We start from the raw sequence: 17,842 nt of genomic DNA, 5'->3' as shown, positions 1-17,842 counted from the left end.
TTTTCCCGGCTAAATGGCCGCCCCCCCTGCCCCACCCTCGCTGCCCTTGCCAGGCCCCCCAGCCTGCTCTCTTTCCTCTGATCCTTGGAGATTTATGCCAGGGCTGGTTATGGGGCTGAGCAGTGTGACCAGGGCAGGGCCCAGGGCCAGTCTCACTCTTGCTCTGGGCACCACACCCAACATCCCAGCCTCTGTGAACTGAGAGATTTTGGCAGCCGGAGCCCGTTGGTGATTCACCGGGAGCTGAAATGCCTGCTTCCATCTTGTCATAGCCAGATCTTCAGCCCCCCTGGGCCGGCCCTGCAGAGTCCCCGCCCCTCCATGGGCAGCCCAATATGCTGGCTAAGTCTGCAGAGGACCTGGGCTCCCTTCCCTGGTGTGAGAGGCTCAGCCCTGTCTGGAGGCTTGGGTGGGATCCCAGGGCTGGCCCAGGGCTGACACCTGCTCTTGCCCTAGCCTCCCACCCCCATCTCACCACCAATGATGAGTCGCTGGTATCATCAGGGGCTTCACTGGTGCCAGAGTCAGGGCTCTCGTTGAAGCTGCCACACGGGGAGGAGGCCAGGCCCTCCAGGTAGGGAGCTGCCTCGGGTTCCCGGCTCCTGGAGGCAGCTGTGAAGCCCTCTGCCAGGAGCCCTGCTGGCGGGCCCCTGGGAGAGGAGACAGACTCATGACTTTTTCCCTCAAAGTAATAGGAGTTAAGGAGTAACACCCCACCACCGCTCAGGTACACACACAGCCCATGTTTGGGCGGAGGAGAAAGCTAACACCAAGGGCTGTCTGTGCTCTGCCCTTCACAGGGCCTATCTCGTTTAGCTCCAAAAGCCTCTCTTTTAAGTGAGTGTAATGATTCCCATTTTACAGATGAAGAAACTGAGGCTCACAGAAGTCAAGGGACTGGCCAAGGTCACAGAGCTAGGAAAAGGCAGAAAAGCATTGTGACTCAGGGCTGTGGCCCCAGCCCTAACCATGTCCCTGGAGCAGAAGAGAGAATCCCAAGCTCGGTAAGACTAAGAAGACAGAATAGTGCTGGGCTAATGGGGGGCTTTGAGAGGTAGCAGGGCTCCAGGGGAAGTGACAGGGCCACCAGTCTGGATATCAGGGAGGGGGCTGTAAAGAAAGCCCTGCTTTAAAGAAGCCAGTAGGTTAGAGCTAGCTTTATCCCCAAAGAGTGACCCACAGATCAGCCTGTGAGATAGAAAAGGGTGATGACCCTTAAAAGAGGCCTGTGATCAAATAAGTTTGAAATATATTACATACTTCTTCCTTCCCCACCCAAAAGCACAATGCATGCTAGCAAACTAAAACCTCTGACAAGTCCTGCAAAAAAAGATATTCAAATTTGTTTATCCCAGACTTTCTGAAACATTTGAATTCAGCACTGTTTTGTTTTTAAATAGGAACACACAGTCCCAAAACAATGCTGATGTGATTCAATAACTCTTTAAAAAACAAAACAAAACAGGGAAACTGAGGTATAAAAAGAGGCCAAAACTTGCTTTTAAGTTCCCACAGCCCATCGGGGAGGGAGCTGAAGCTAGAACTCAGGTTTCAAGGCTCTCGGCCGTGCCCTCCAAGGCACCATGGCCCCAAAGAGGGACTTCAGTCCAACGGAGGCCCCGGAATGGAGACAGCCTGGAGCGGTGTATGGTCAGGTAGGTGCGTGATAAAAAGTGCCCCTGGGTGTGAGACTGTTTAATCTTTTAAAGCAAAAGGAACCAGGAAATGTGAGCAGGCTCTGGGCCATGCCCACGCAGGGTGGGTACACGGCTGCTCCATCCCTGAAAGGAATGTGCCCACTGCTCCTATGCCCAGGCCAAGTGGATGCACCATGTGACCCACGCCAGCAGCCATCACAGGCTGCCATCATGAAGGGGTGTGGGGAGGGATGGGTGAGGGCATCCTACCCCGGGAACCCCTCCTCAGGCCCCAGGGTCCTACCCACCTCTCAGGCTCTGGCCCACGGCCTGGACCCACCACAGACTGGCAGCTGGAGGTCGGGGTGCCGAGCGGGTCCTCAGGGGCAGGCCGGCGGCGGGGCAGGTCGCAGTAGGGCACCTCAGCGCTCTCAAGCCTCCCAGGCTCCTAAGACAGAGTTGGAGAGGAAGCAGCTCACGGCCCACGTGGGGGCTCCCCTCCCCCTGCACCGCCCCTCCCCCCATCAGGTGGTGTGGAAGTCTCCAGACAGCTCCTCGGGGATCTCCGCTTCTCAAGGAGAGCTGTCCGTCAGACTCGAAGCGCCCCTGGGGACGCAAGCTGGGGACTGGCAGAGGTACAGGGTGTGTGCATGCGCACACGTATGTAGGTATGTGTTCGTGTAAATTCCTGCAGTGTGTGCAAGGATTTGCGTGTGCACGTACGTGTGCATGGCCAGTGGGTACGTTGGTGCGTCTGTTTGCAGACTGCATATACGTTTGTTTATATAAACACATGCATCAACATACCCACTTGATTTGTGTACACAAGCAAGCCTGTGTGTGTTGGCACACATGTGTGAGTGTGTGCCTGAGGATGTGAAGCGCACAAAAGGATCCCAAAGGGTCTTCTGTCACCAAGAGACATGGATGAGGACCGAGGGGGAGGATCAAGTTGACCGGAGAATGTAGGAAAATGTCTAAGGGAGGAAGAGATGGGAAAGGAGACCTTGGAGAAAAGGAGAGATACACCCTCCAAAAGGAGAGTCTGGGGCTCCAGGGCTGGAAGGTCAGGGTCCCAGGAGTGGGGACAGGGCCCCTGAGCCGACTGCCGGCTCCTCGCTGCCTGCAGCCTTGAGCAGGGCCACACCTGCGAAGGCAGGTGCTGGGTTCATCCGGGGGGAACGGCTGCTCACCTCTGGGACGGCCCCCCCATTTTTCCCCATCTCCTGGGGTGGCAGGGCCCTCCCTCAGTAGGGGGGACAGCGGCCGTGGCACTCTGCACCCCGCCTCCTCTCGGGTTACCTGGGCTGCGGGCTCCGGCGGTGGCGGCTGTCGGCTGTCAGCACCTTTGTCCCCGGGGGGCTCCGGCTCAGGCCCCCGCGCTGCCGCCCTCCCAGGCCCTGACTCTGGGCCGTGGCGGCGGCGGCAGAGGCAGTGGAAACCTTAGAGGGCCCAGCTGCGGGAGCAGGGGCCCCTCATTACTGTTTCATAAGATCGGAAGAGCACACGCCAAGAACAATGCAGGACATGAAACCGCAGGAACCCGATCCTCACGGCTCACCTGAGAGCAGGGGCGGGCGGGGGGGCCTGGGCACGGGCTCCCTGGGGACCCTGGAGCCCAGAACCAGGGCGGAGGCCACAGCCCCAGGGTGGGCACAGAGTCTCCAGCTTCCAGGGAGGCCACCCCTCGGGGACCTGGGCAGTGCCAAGGAGTGGGCTGGAGTGTCTGCTGAGCCAAGCTGAGCCAGAGAACGCCCGGCTGGGTTCAGTTTCACCCCCTGCCCCGGAGCCAGATTCTGATCAGCGCCCGGTGGCGGGAGGTGTCAGAACTGCAGCCCAGCCTGGCGCCTTGGCTGCCCTGGGGACCTTGCCACGTGAATGAAGAGGGAGCGGCTCTCGGGGAATCGTCAAGGGGTCCCAGCCCAGCTGGGGCCACCAGGACCCCCAGTTTGTCATGGTACCTGCTCCCTGCTTTTACCTCCAGCCCCATCACTACCCCTCACCCACACGAGTAGGCCCAGCAGCTAGTTCCCAGCTCTGATTTCCTGTCTGGCGGGTCGGCACGGGCTCTGGCCTCAGACCGACATCAGGCCCAATCCTGGCGCCTCCACTTCCCAGCTGAGTGACCTCGGCCTAGTGACTTCCCTCTCTGAGCCTGGTTTGCTCATCTATAAAGTGGAGGTAATTAATGGACCCTCCTAGGGGTGTTACAAGAATTACATCAGTTAATATGAGTAAAAGGCTTATAACACTGCCTGGTCTGTACATATTAAATATCATAAACAATGTAAAAACATTCAATGGAATTTTATTAGCGTTAAATCAAGGATATGTTAAATACACTTAAGAATAGATGCATTGAAAAGGAATGTGTGGAGTCTGACGTACAGCAAGACCCTCCCATTCAGCCCCTCACCCCTCCATCCAGAACCTGGCCATGACCTGGTCAAGACTGTGTGATTCCCAGGGATAAGCCCTCCTGCACCTCCCACCCAGGGAGACTCAGCTGAGAGCAGAGCAGAGATGCATCCAGAGCCTAGGAGCCTAGGGGAGCTGAAGTAAGCTTCTGGGAAAGGGTTGCTCTGGGGCCTGGGGCCATTTCTGCATTTCCTTTAAAAAAAAAAAAAAAACTCAATTTTTTTTTTAATGTATCTATTTTTGGCCATGCCCCATGGCATATGGGATCTTTAGTTCCCCACCAGGGATCAGACCCATGCCTCCTGCCTTGGAAGCTTGGTGTCTTAATGATTGGACTTTCAGGGGAGTCCCTGCATTTTCTAACATAGGTGAAGACATCAGAACTGGCTCTAACCCCAAGTGATACATGTATCAGTCCCCTCAGGGATGAGTTTGCTCCGCAGTGTAATTAAGGATCCCGCTGGGAAATGCACAGCTCCATCCATGCTGGGGGTGCTTTTTTAACCACAGATTTCGTGACTCCACATGTTTGAACCTGTTCATCTGTGAGCAGGGCTTTCATCAGTGCTAGATCCTGATGACTCGAAAGCCTCTATCTTCCTCTGAGTCTGGTTCCTGAGCTCGTTATAGTAAGTAAACCCCCCTCATCCTCACTGTGTCCCCCAGGCACCTCGCACTCACCACCCCAAACAACTCCAAACAAACCTCTTATCCCAGGAACCCTGCCCCAGGAAAAAAACTTAGCAGTCAGCCATGCTCTGGCCCCTCACGTTACTCAGTGACCAAATCCTTTACATGCTCCTATTCAGTTAGTTTTGAAATGTGTCCATTTGTCTCCATCCCCAAATCTCTGTCATCTCTGATATGAGTAATCGCACTTTTCCTCTTTGGTCACCTGGTTCACTCACACTCTCTGCTGTCCTGCAGTCATAGTGACTTTTGAAAATGCAAATCTGATCACATTGCTCCCGTGTTTAAAATCTTTAGTGGTTCCCCATGCCTCTCAGGGAAAAGTCTAACGTCCCCACAAGGCTGGTGAGACCAGCTCCGCACTCCATTCTCCATCCTTGGCTTCTCTCCCTTCTCAAGTGTGCCTCCTACTTTTTGCCTCAGGGCCTTTGCACACACTGTTTCCCTCCTCTTCCCCCAACTTTGCTGGCCATGCCCTCATAGTCCTCAGCAGGCGGCTAAAATATGATTCACTTGGAGTAACACTCCCCAGTACTCCACCATTTATCCTCATGCCACTTGCTCTTCCTTTACAACATTTATCTCAACCATAATGAATTATTTGCCTGATTACTTTGTCTCCATTTCTCTTGCTTGACTACAAACCTCATGAACCAGAAACTCTGTCTGTTCTATTTAGCACTGTTTCCCCAAATCTAGCATAATGCCTGACACATTTTCAGCACCTCTGCAGGACTTCCCTGGCAGTACAGTGGTTAAGACTCCATGCTTTCACTGCAGGAGGCAAGGGTTTGATTCCTGCTCAGGGAACTAAGATCCCACATACCATGTGGTACATCCATAAAATTAAAAAAGAAAAAGAAGGAAAAAAGCACCTCTTCAACACATGTGAACACACAAGGTGGCCCATAGTTTCATCTGGGAAGGAGTGGGACTGAGACTAGCACTTGACGTGTCTGAACCCAGGTTCCTTCTGTTCCAAGTTTGCCATCCCCCCACCCACTGGGAGAAGGTCATCTGCAGGGGAGATGGACTCAGAGGGCTTTCAAGCATCTGCTTCCTGAACTTGGGGCTGAGGGCTGGGGAGCTATTTTTGGCAGAATCAGGACAGGTAGAAAAGAATCTCCCAGGTTTATTTTTCTGGTTGGGAAGATGGAAGAAAGGAAGCTAGTGTGTACTGAATTAGCCACACGTGACTCGGGCTACGAGGGCTGGATGCCCTGAGGGAAAGCATTTGTTGCCCCACCTTACCCATCAGGAGAGTGAAACCAGAGAGGTCAGTGACTCATGGTGACACAAATGGCAAACCAGGACTGGGACTCTGGTCTGCCTGGCTCCAAAGCGGAATAGCAATTCCCTTATAATGACCACTTCTCAGAGCCTAACGCTTGCATGGAGATGGCCACCAGGCTCAAGAGGGGCACTGGGAATGGCAGAGTCATTAGGAGGTCAGCGGCAAACACTCTTGAAGAGTCACGGTCCCATGCTTCTTTTAGCCCCAGGTTTACACAGACCAGGGCTGAGCCTAAAACTTCATCCATCACAAAGTGAGAAAATGCCTCCCCTTTCACTCCTCCAGTACCTTCAAGGAGAAAGCCCTCAGTGGGTATGGGATATCTATAATGCCTAACACCTACCAGTCTCCCTTTTAATAGACAGACAGCAGGACCCAGGCTCAGAACCCCTTTTTTAAAAAAATTTTTGGTCACCCTACTTGGCATGTGGGATCTTAGTTCCCCGACCAGAGATCAAACCAGCACCCTCTGCAGTGGAAGCACAGAGTCTTAACCACAAGACTGCTGGGGAAGTCCCAAGCTCAGAGCCTTTAGCCTATAACAATACTTCCTGGTTAGAATTTAATGACATTTCTGACTTTCTTTTTCCTTTTCCTTTCTTTCCTTTTAACCTTCTATATGAAGGACATGATCCTAGTTTTCTATTTGTGGTGGTGATGTAAACTTTTGTTTTAGTATAAGTTTAAAAAAGGGCATGGATTTAAAGAATAATACCGCAAGTAATGGGCTTCCCGGGTAGCGTTAGTGGTAAAGAACACGCCTGCCAACGCAGGAGACATAAAAGACGCAGACTTGATTCCTGGGTCAGGAAGATCCCCTACAGGAGAGCATGGCAACCCACTCCAGTATTCTTGCCTGGAAAATCCCCATGCACAGAAGAGCCTGGCGAACTACAGTCCACAGTTGCAAAGAGTCAGACACAACTGAAGCGACAACACAGCAAGAAATAGGTTATATGAGGCTTGGCAAAAAATGGTAAGAGCAGGAGGAGAATGACTGGCATTTGGGAAACATGAACGTGGTTCTACCACCTCATTGTACAGACTGGGGAAACTGAGGTTCTGACCACAAGGAAGGTCAGTGTCTGGGCTCAGCTGCAAGTTAGTGGCCCGGCCAAGCACCCACATCATAGACTCCCTTGTCCCAAACCACCCCAACCACTCCAGGAAGCCTACCCACCTCGTGCCTTGCTCTGTGGGCCTCCTCAGGGTGGCAGCAGTCCTGACAGCAGCTCTGGGCCAACACATCAGCTTCAAAGTGTTCACAGGGGGCATTTCCAGCCACCCCCTCCATATCAGTTGAGTCAGGCCAAGGCAGCTCCTTCAGTTCGATGGTGGGGCCTGGGAAGAATGGCAGGGGGAGGCAAAGACCAGCTGACCTGAACTCCAGCCCCGGTTTAATCCCAGACAGCCAAGGACCAAGGAAATGAGGTTATCCATCAATTCTTTCATCTGTTCGTTTATTCACTCAACAAACACTCATTAAGCACCTCCTAAGCACCAGGCACTCTGCCAAGCATTTGACATGTGATTTCTACTCATTACTGCAGTGTTGCTTGAAGTGTATTTTGAGGACCCTGCATTAGACTCAGCTGAGCTGCTTATAAAATGCATATTCCCAGTTCCTTCCATCTCTGGAGATAAGACACTTACACAAGGCATTTATACAATGCATTTTATACAAGTCTCCTAGGTGATTCCAATGCACCCCGAAGTTTCGGTGCCCTTGACTTACAGTTAACATGCATTGTAGATAAAATGAATGCCAATTTCAGATGAGGCAGCTAAGTCTCACAGAGATTCCATAACTCACTTAAAGTCTCAGTGGCTGAACTGGATTCAAATCCAGGCTGTGTGTCTCCCTGCACTCTCAGAGGTGGGCATGAGGGACACTGGATCACAATGTCCACTCACACAGATCCCCTGGGAAACCCTGGGAAGAGAGGCAAGTGGCCAGCCAGGTATTTTCAGAGTTGAGGACAAAATCATGGATGAAAGTGGACAACATAAGGTCACACAGCAAGTCTGGCAGAGCTCAGCCAAATAGAAACCCTGGAGTTGTGAGGAGCACCGGGCTTTCCCTGTTGGGCTCCACTGAGGGCTCCAACCCCATGCCCTGGGGGGGTGGGGTGGGCAGGGGAGCCCCACTAGAAGAGTGTGACTTGAAGATGCTCTTCTCACCCCCATCAAGGAGGGTGGAATGAGAGTAATCCATATCCCCAAGCACACATGCACTTTACCTGCCCCCTAGTCAGCAGCTCATACCTGTCAAGTTTCCTCCAAAGTGTCCCAGGGGATCTGGCCTTAGTTGCCAATCTCAGCGGAGACCTGGGGGATTTCACATCCTCCCCTGGGGCAACCAGGAAGAAGATTCCTGGCTCCTTGACCATCAGACCTGGGGAAGTAGATGGGTACTGAGGGGGCTAGGGAGCACCCACTGGCCCTTCGGTAGCCCCGGGGACTCTAATCCACCCAGGGCCGTTATCTCTCCTTGTCCTTCCCTGCTCCCAGTGGTGGGGGGTGGGGGGAACGCATCGGTCTTGCCCAGTCTGGGCGGTTCCTTCCTGATCCCGCCACATAAAGGAGCCTCAGACGAGAACGCTGCTTATTTCCCTGCGGGCGAGTGTGGGGTGCTCAGCTACACGTGCCCTTCACCGATCCTGCTTCCTCCTCCCACCCCCAACCAATTAAGAACCCTTCTCTAAAATGCACTTTAGATGTGGATACAATGAGAAACCTTCAGCGGACATGCATGCCCCACCCGGAGAATGGATCCCTGGACCTCTCTCCATCCAGCTAGTCAGACAGTCCCTCCCCGTGTCCCTCACTCCTCTACCTTTCCTCACTAGCCTCCCCTCCCTTCTCACCTTTCCGCTCGCGGTACTAACGTCGGCTCGGGTTTCCACACACAGTGGGTGCCGGGGTGGGGTGCCAAGGGTCACAGCCTCTCTATTTTAACAATGAATCAGAACGTTGCCCGGGAGGTGGGCGAAGACCACGCCTCTGCCGCTCTCGCATAGGTTCTCCCTAGGTGCTTCATTTACATGAAGAGTGTGGGATTGGACAACCCGAGGGCAAGGGGCGGGGAGAAGGCGGGGCGGAGGCGGGCGGCGCCCAGAAGTCTCCGAGTGCGGGACCCGCCGCACGTTTAGCCTGAACAGCCGCGTCAAGGTTCCCAGGAGGCTCTAGGGGCGGCTGGCACTGGCAAGTCTGGATCTTTCTAATCTCTTTCCCTTCGGTTCATTCCCGCCACAGTTCCCTAGTCTGGCTTTAGCCCATACCTTGGGCTAGAGACTTAATCTCTCTGTGCCTCAATTTTCTAATCTATAAAATGGAAATAGTAACTGTTGAGGACAAAATGAAAAGCCCAGGAGTTTTCAACTATTTGCACATTCATTTGCACACTTCCATTGATGTGGCGCTCACTCATAAAATGCCCAGCTCCTCCTTTTTAAAAAATATGCCTTCTTTTTTAAGCTGACACCCTGAACTGTGTGCCAGCTCCTGTTCCAAAATCTTTACATCTGTGAGGATGTAGTAACCTGAAGGATTCAGTGCCAAGGTCCTCATTTCACAGCAACTAGGATCAGAGAAATTAACTATCTCATCAGCGTCACCCAGCTAGTAAGTGGCAGAGCCAAGACTAAAATCCTGGTGTGTCTGGACTCTGCTGGTCACTACAGAGCATCTTCAGTCATTAATTCTTTCAGACACTTACAGGTACCTGGTACATGCCAGGCCTGTGCTGGGCACCAGGGAAATGGTAATGTGAACAAAGGGTGGCTCCTTCTGAAAGGGCACACCCACTGTCTCTTGGGAGAGACGGACCTCTGAACAGGTCATCCTGGCTCAGGATGGAGTAAGTGGAAAGCACATCTCATAACAAGGATAATGATCTTTCTCCTCAGCCCCAATTACTGTAAGCAAAACAGGGAGTAGTCGGCCTTTAGCACTTCTTGGCTGTGTGACCTTGAGACAGTTACTTGATCTCTCTGAGCTGGGGGTGAGGTGGGTGCTTGGTTTGAGTTTGAAGCTCAGGTATGGCCCTCTACCCACCATCAAGCAGTAAAATCAGGACCCAACTCAGGGTGGCACTACTGACACTTCAATTCATTCAATACTTACGGAGCCCCTGCGTTGTCAGTTGTATATGCTGATTACTCATCAGTGCACAAAAGAGCAAATCTCCTGTTTTCAGGGCACTTACATTCTAGTGGAGACAAACAGATCTCAAACAAGATAAATAAGCAATACATGGAGTGTACTGGCTGGTGGTAGTGCTAAGGAGAAAAATGAAGCTGGGTGGGGGTGGGGGTGGAAGTGGCTGGTGTGGGGAGGGAGTCACTTCTTTTTTGGGGGAAGGACTTTTATTTTTATCCTTTTTTTTTTTTTAACTGGTAGGATAATTGCTTTATAGTGTATTGGTTTCTGCCATACATCACGAATCAGCCATAGATATACACATCTCCTCCCTCTTGAACTTCCCTCCCACCCAGGGCATCACTTCTTAGATAAGGTGGTCGTGGAAGGCCGCTCTGAGATGGTGACCTTTTAGCTAAGACCTGGAGAAGACAAGGCAGAGTGAGCCTGCAGGTCCCAGGGAAGAGTATTTCAGGCTGCGGGGACAGAAGCAGCAAGGCTGGAGTGGAAAGAATAAGGGGGTGAGGGGGAGAATCAGTGGGCAGGGTTGGTGGGCTGTTCTGAGGGGCTCTCTGCATCTCTGGAGCCTGCCTGGTTGTACTTCTCCAAGGCAGGGGAAACCGTGGGGGGTCGGGCAGCAGTCAGGGTCCTGAAGGAGGCAGGAGGAGGGGCTGGGGAGCCAAGGGTGTGTCGGGAGGAGTGAAGGGGGCTGTTTGAGGAAGCCCCCTCCTGAAGGGGACAGTGGTAGTTTCAGCCCTGATATGGGAAGGCCAGCTACAGCCCCATTATATAGACGGGAAACTCCGACTCAGCTCCTCGATGACAGTGCCTGGTCTAAAAACACTCTGAGTTCTGTGGGGTGGCTCAGGGCATGATGGTGTCTCAGCCAGACAGCATCACCTCTTGTCACCATTTCGCCCCAGTCTCCCATTCCTCTTTCAGATCCCTAAAGCGTCTGTGCCTGCTCGCCTCCACCCCTCTGTTCACACCATTCCCCTGGGCCAAGATAACCTCTTCAGAGATCTGGGGAAGTAGAACAGTAAGTGACAGTTCTAATCCCTTCTATCCCTCTGAGCCTCAGTTTCCTCACTATTCAAGCAGGAATGGTCATCCCAGGCCTCCTGGCTCATCAGCCTGTTGGAGAATCACGTGGTCTCAGCAGGCAAGATAGAGATGAAGGGGGCTGTGACCCAACTGAGCATGGGCAGGAAGGCATGAATCTCTGAAGGGGTCATCAGGGCAGGCTCCAGCCTAAGGCTACCCTGTGAAGTAAGTGGTGATTCAAAGCCACCAGGCTTGTTTTTACTGGAGAAGCTGAAAATCTGAACATTTAGATGAAACCTCAAATTTTTAAAATATAGCTGAGTCAAATTGCTTTTAAACACTGTGTGAGTAACCAAATGAATCCTCAGGACTTCTCTTTCATGCAGTGTCTCTGGAATGGTAAATCACAGATTGTCATCCATGGACAGAGCAGCCTAGTAGGCTGCAGACCATGGGGTCGTGAAGAGTCAGACACGACTGAGCGACTTCACTTTCACTTTTCACTTTCATGCATTGGAGAAGGAAATGGCAAGCCACTCCAGTGTTCTTGCCTAGAGAATCCCAGGGACGGTGAAGCCTGGTGGGCTGCCGTCTATGGGGTCGCACAGAGTCAGACACGACTGAAGTGACTTAGCAGCAGCAGCAGCAATGACTCAGGACTTCCCTGACGTCTCAGCGGTAAAGATCCCCTGAACAGGTGATCCTGGCTCAGGATGGAGTGGGCAATGCAGGAGACATGGGTTCAATTCCTGGGTTGGGAAGATCCCCTGGAGAAAGAAATGGCAACCCACTCCAATATTCTTGCCTGGGAAATCTCATGGACAGAGGAGCCTGGTGGGTTACAGTCCATGGGGTCTCAAACGAGTCGGACACGACCTAACGACTAAACAACAACAAGAAGTGATGATTTAAATGCCACCCCCTGCAGGACGCCCTCCCTGGTCATCCTATACTTGAGGGAGGGCTCCCTCTGTCAGGATCTTGGGCATGACTCCCGTTGTTCCTAGGATGTCTTTCACATTGTCGACCTCGTGAGTGGCGCCCCCTGGAGGTAAGATCCTGGATCTCCACTTTCCATTTCTCAGGCCTTCTTCAGCCAGTCTGGCAGTGTTAGTGTATGTAAGTAGAGTATCACCTATGTGAGGAAGGACCCACGACTTGGGCATACTTATGTTCTGGGTCTTTCCCTGGAGATGTACATGTGCCCAGCCAGAGACCACCTACAGCTTAAATCCCAGCTCAGACAGAGAGACAGTAAATAGTTAGAATTCAGCTAAAGGCATGTCATCAGGGTGGGGTGAGGGTCACCTAAATCCGCCTCACCTGCAAAATGGGCTCAGTGGAATTGCCTACCCTGTGGGGTTACCATGAGAACTCAGTGAGTTAAACCAGGTAAAGAGGGACTGGTAAACAGTGAGTACCTCAATAAATGTTATTATCTCTCTTCAAGTCTCCTCCTCTCCATCCCCATAGATACAGTTCAGGGAATGTAAGTCCCTGGAGGGCAGGGACCACCCTGTTTTGCTCAGTGCTAAGCATGTAAGAAATGCTGAGCTGGAAGAAGCACAAGCTGGAATCAAGATTGCTGGGAGAAATCTCAATAACCTCAGATATGCAGATGACACCACCCTTATGGCAGAAAGTGAAGAGGAACTAAAGAGCCTCTTGATGAGAGTAAAAAGTTGGCTTAAAGCTCAACATTCAGAAAACTAAGATTATGGCATCTGGTCCCATCACTTCATGGGAAATAGATGGGGAAACAGTGGAAACAATGTCAGACTTTATTTTTGGGGGCTCCAAAATCACTGCAGATGGTGACTGCGGCCATGAAATTAAAAGATGCTTACTCCTTGGAAGAAAAGTTATGACCAACCTAGATAGCATATTCAAAAGCAGAGACATTACTTTGCCAACAAAGGTCCATCTAGTCAAGGCTATGGTTTTTCCAGTGGTCGTGTATGGATGTGAGAGTTGGACTGTGAAGAAAGCTGAGCACCGAAGAATTGATGCTTTTGAACTGTGGTGTTGGAGAAGACTCTTGAGAGTCCCTTGGACTGCAAAGGAGATCCAACCACTCCATTCTGAAGGAGATCAGCCTTTGGGATTTCTTTGGAAGGAATGATGCTAAAGCTGAAACTCCAGTACTTTGGCCACCTCATGTGAAGAGTTGACTCATTGGAAAAGACTCTGATGCTGGGAGGGATTGGGGGCAGGAGGAGAAGGGGATGACAGAGGATGAGATGGCTGGATGGCATCACTGACTCGATAGACGTGAGTCTGAGTGAACTCCGGGAGTTGGTGATGGACAGGGAGGCCTGGCGTGCTGCAATTCCTGGGGTCGCAGAGTTGGACGCGACTGAGCGAGTGAACTGAACTGAAGCATGTAATACTTTACTAAGCACTTCCTTAATGGTGCTCAGTAAATACTTGGTTCCAGTCTTTCTCACACCCTCAGTGTTCCCTGACCATGCCATCAGGGAGATTGCTCTCAAATGAATCCCTGACTTTGACTCTCCTCAGGCTAAACCCCTGCCCCCCCAACTCAGGGACTCCTGCTGGCCACCGGATAAGGGTCCAGATCCTTAGCTCAACACCTGAGACCCTTAAGGTTCTGGTCCCTTCAGGCCTCTGCAGATTTCTCCTCTCCTCTGACCACCCCTCCCCAACCTCTGCTCCCCAAGGGCTCTCTGCCTGCCTGCCCATCCCCTCTCCCACCCACCTGGCCAAACCATCTTTCAAGACTCATGTCAACGTCACCTCTTCACTGTTCTGTGCCCCACCCCCGGGCCTATACATCAAACCCTGACCTCCAGGGTGAACTCCATGTGTCTGTCTCTCCCATGAGATGTGAGGGTCATGTCTTATTAGTTCTAACAGTAACTTTTGATGTGCTTAATCTGAGACTCAGTCTTCTCATCTGTCAAATGGAGCTAGTACCCACGACACAATACTGTTGTGAGTTGATAATGTCACTAGCACATTGGAGGCGCTTGATAAATTTGTTTCCTATCCTCCTTCAGCTGATTATTTGCCAGTCATGGTGACTAAGAGGGAAGGGAGAGAGCAAAGTTCACTGGACAGGGAAGGTTTCAGCAAAGGCCTGAGGGAGATGATTGTGGTGAGGTGCAAAAACTAGATTTAGAAACTTGCAGACAGGCAAGCATGGCACTAGGGCCAAGAACATTCTCAGAAAGATTATTTCAAGGATTATATGAGAACACTGGTGGGGAGGGGGACTGACTTCAGTGTAATCTAGCCAGAACTGGCTGAAAACCTAGGGGCTCCAGTCCTGTGTGGGGGTAGACACACAGAAATGACCGACACAAACTTCCCACTCTGCTCAGGGCCTGGCCGGGGGAGAGAGGGAACCCAGTGAGAACATGATCAGTGTTTAAAAGGAAGAAACACAAAGTGTACCTGGAGCCCAGATGAAGAAATGACTGATTCCCAGGGGTCGGGAAGGCTTCCCAGAGGAGGCAACTGAGAGCCAAGGAGAGCAGGGCAGGCTGAGGGCAGCCTGTGAGCACCTAAAGGGAGGGCTTCTATAGCGTCTGAAGGAGGCAGATGCTTGTTCAGAACAGGACTTTGCTAAGATGGACCTGCTCACGAGCGCAGGGAGTGAGCTCCCCACACTAGGATGAATTGGGAACCTCTCCCCAGAACCATCCACATAGCCAAATGGAGGGCAACAGCTCAAGTCTAGGGAACATCAAGGTCAAGGGGATTTTTTTTTTCATATTTAGTTGGCTGCACGGGGTTTTGGTTGCAGCATGCAGAATCTCGTTCCCTGACCAGGGATTGAAACTGGGCCCCCTGAATTGGGGTCATGGAGCCTTAGCCACTGGACCTCCAGAGAAGTCCCAGGATCCAGAGGATTTTGGAACAGGAAGCTAAGGCTTGCCTGACATCCAGTCCCTCTCCTCCTCAGTTCCAGACCCACAGGGCGGCTCCACATGGCCTCCTCACCCTAAGCTCCCAGGGAGAATCAGGCTACCCCAAAACCAGAGCCTACTACTGAGCTGAGGCCTGGCTCCCAGTAACTATGGCCATGGCTTTGTTTTACTAGCACAGGCCTGACCCATCAGGAAACTTGTGTAGTAACAGGAACGGATAAGCCTCTGCTATGGCTTTAGTTCCACGGTTGGATGCCCTCCAGACAGCCCTTTAACATTTCTGGCTCCTGTGGGAGAATCTGCTGCTTGCACCCCAAAACCAATTCCCTCGTCATCAACACACTCCCCAATTCCTAGATGGGTACATGGTTCTCCAGAACAAGCCACGCTCCTCAGCCTTCCTGACAGGTAGAAGTTCCTTCTTCCTCCTGCCCTAAAGCCTTTGCTGCCTGCGTAATAGCACCAGCATCATGTGTTTCTAAAAGGAGAGACCTGACTTTCATTCCTTCTTCCTTTCTGTAACTGAGAGGCAGATATGATGGCTGAGGCTCAGGCAGCCATCTTGGACCACGAGGTAGAACCTGTGTTTAAAACGACACAAAACCAAAAGCTAAAAGCCTGCCCTCTCAGCTTCAGGCTCGCTGCCTTCCATTTCTGTTAACCTGAAAACTCTAGCTTTATATAAGCCAGTTATTTTAAAATCTTGTTTCACATTATATGTAGCTAAATCTAATCTTTCCTGATTAAGCTCCTAAAGGCCCCAAACCGCAGGGCCTGACGGATGGACAGTGACAGGAAGAATTCAGGTAGAACATGGAAAGTTCTCCAGAGGGTTCTCACTCCAGCACTTTTGATCTTAGGATTGACAAAGATTACCACGATTCAACTTTCTTGGTCTGCTGGATGAAAAAAGGGCACAGGTGGGAGAGAGACAGATGAGAATTTAATACAGATCAACGTTACAAATATAGATTGTAAGTTGTGAAAAGACCCTATGGCACTGGGGACAGAGAGCAGGGTCAGGCGTGTGAGAAGCAGCTGCGCACACAGAAGGTGCACCCAAAACGTCAGGAGCCGTGGGAAGTGGTTCATGCACGTGGCCTCACTTCAGCCTCCGGGCAGGCCTGCGAGGTAGGTGTCTTATGACACTTTACATGTGGGGTAACAATTCCAGGAGGTCAGCAGCAGTGGGCTCACACAGTGGGCCAGCAGTAGAACTACGACTCAAATCCCAGCCCGGCCATGTGTGCAGACCCCGGGCTCATCTCTGCTCCTGCTCATGAGGGCGTCAGGAGACTCACTGCCCTGGGTCAAGTACCAGAACCATCTAGATGGTCCAGTAACAGACCCTGCCATCTGCCATGGATGGAGGCAGCCAAGTGAGGCGAGTGGCCCCACCCTAAGACACATGGGGAGGACAACAGGAAGGCAGCAGGGAGATCAGGTGGAAGGAGCCAGAGAAGCCAGGTCACAGGGCCTCCCAGCCATAAACCCTGAGCTTCACATTCCCACGGCCAGGTGTGGCCTTCAGATATGCACAGCCAGCACCAGATGGGGTGGGTTTTTTTGGCTCTACCGGGTCTTCACTGCTGCGCAGGCTTTTTAGTTGCAGCAAGCAGGCTCTAGAGCAGGGGCTCAGCAGTTGTGGCACACAGGCCTAGTTGCTCTGTGGCATGTGTGATCTTCCCGGACCAGGAATCGAACGTATGTCCCCAGCACTGGCAGGTGGATTCTTTACCCCTGAGCCACCAGGGAAGCCCCAGATGGTGGGTTTTGATGGTGATGGGAGAGCGCCTGCCCAATGCAGGGCCAGGACTGTGTCCAGCAGGCCCTCCACGGTGAATGAAGAGGAAGGCCTGCCCTGCAGACCCCAGCTCCCTGCCCCCTTGGCTCCAGGAGCCCCCGAGTGCAGGGGTGGAACCTGCATTCCCTTCACACACACTCAATAGCCCACCAGCTTCACAGGGGCCGAGAGCTCACCCTTCACCCCTCTGCAGTCCTGGTGTCAGGGCTGGGCACGGCTCCCCGAATCAGGGCAGCACCCGAAATTCCTGGGCCCTGGTCCACAGCCACAGGAACCAGTCAGCGCAAGCAGGGTCTGAATCTCCAGAACAGGTGCTCCGGCTGCCCACCCTCGCACCACACCCACCTGCGGCAGGCGGACCTACACCCTGCCACCAGCCCAGCTCCGTCATTAGAGCGGGGAGTGTGAGTGACACAGGTCATTCACCTGCTGCAACAAGGCTGGTTTCCATCGGCTCTGAAGCCGCACCTGGAAGAAGTGTAAAGAATCGGCAGCCCTCACCAAGCACCCGCCAGCCACGCTTTCAGTGAGGAGAGAGAGATTTTCTTTACAAATGACTAATCACTCTTTTTTTGTTGGGCTGTCTGGGAGCTGCTGGAAGCCTACAGAAGCTGCCCACGTTTGGGGGTGAGAATACTCCAGGACCCCCCATCTCCACTCCTTCGATGTCAGCTGAGGAGACCAGCACGGCCAAGGGGAGGGGCAAGCCCAACTCCCAGCTAGGAAAAGGCAGAGGCTATCCCTGCTCACCCACGGGCCGGCGTTCCAGGGCTGCAGGCAGACTCTGTGTCTGCCAGGGGTGGCGCCGGGCTTCAGCCCATCAGGGGGCCCAGGCCTAGCACCACTTTTACATACCCAGAGGGAGAACTGCTGGACAGCGAGGGTGACCCACGTCCCCAGACGCCTGCCCTTGGTGTGCGGC

The 17,842-nt window shown here is 52.6% G+C and overlaps 1 protein-coding gene across 1 annotated transcript in view; it reads right to left on the bottom strand.

Annotated features, from left to right (window-relative positions):
- TRIOBP (TRIO and F-actin binding protein) overlaps positions 1-7,346 on the bottom strand; it is a 57,087-nt gene extending 49,741 nt beyond the window's left edge. The window contains exons 1-3 of the mRNA XM_010845221.1: positions 7,202-7,346; positions 1,946-2,067; positions 476-650 (exon numbers count right to left, since the gene is read on the bottom strand). Coding sequence (XP_010843523.1) covers positions 476-650; positions 1,946-2,067; positions 7,202-7,333 — 429 coding nt within the window. The 5' untranslated portion in view covers positions 7,334-7,346. The remainder of the gene's footprint in view (positions 1-475; positions 651-1,945; positions 2,068-7,201) is intronic.
- Positions 7,347-17,842: the final 10,496 nt, after the last annotated feature.

The sequence above is a fragment of the Bison bison genome, unplaced genomic scaffold, assembly GCF_000754665.1.
Source record: "Bison bison bison isolate TAMUID 2011002044 unplaced genomic scaffold, Bison_UMD1.0 scf7180017864213, whole genome shotgun sequence".
Lineage (NCBI taxonomy): Eukaryota > Metazoa > Chordata > Mammalia > Artiodactyla > Bovidae > Bison > Bison bison.
The sequence above is the reverse complement of the archived record's forward strand: the minus strand, read 5'-3'. Positions and strand labels throughout refer to the sequence as shown.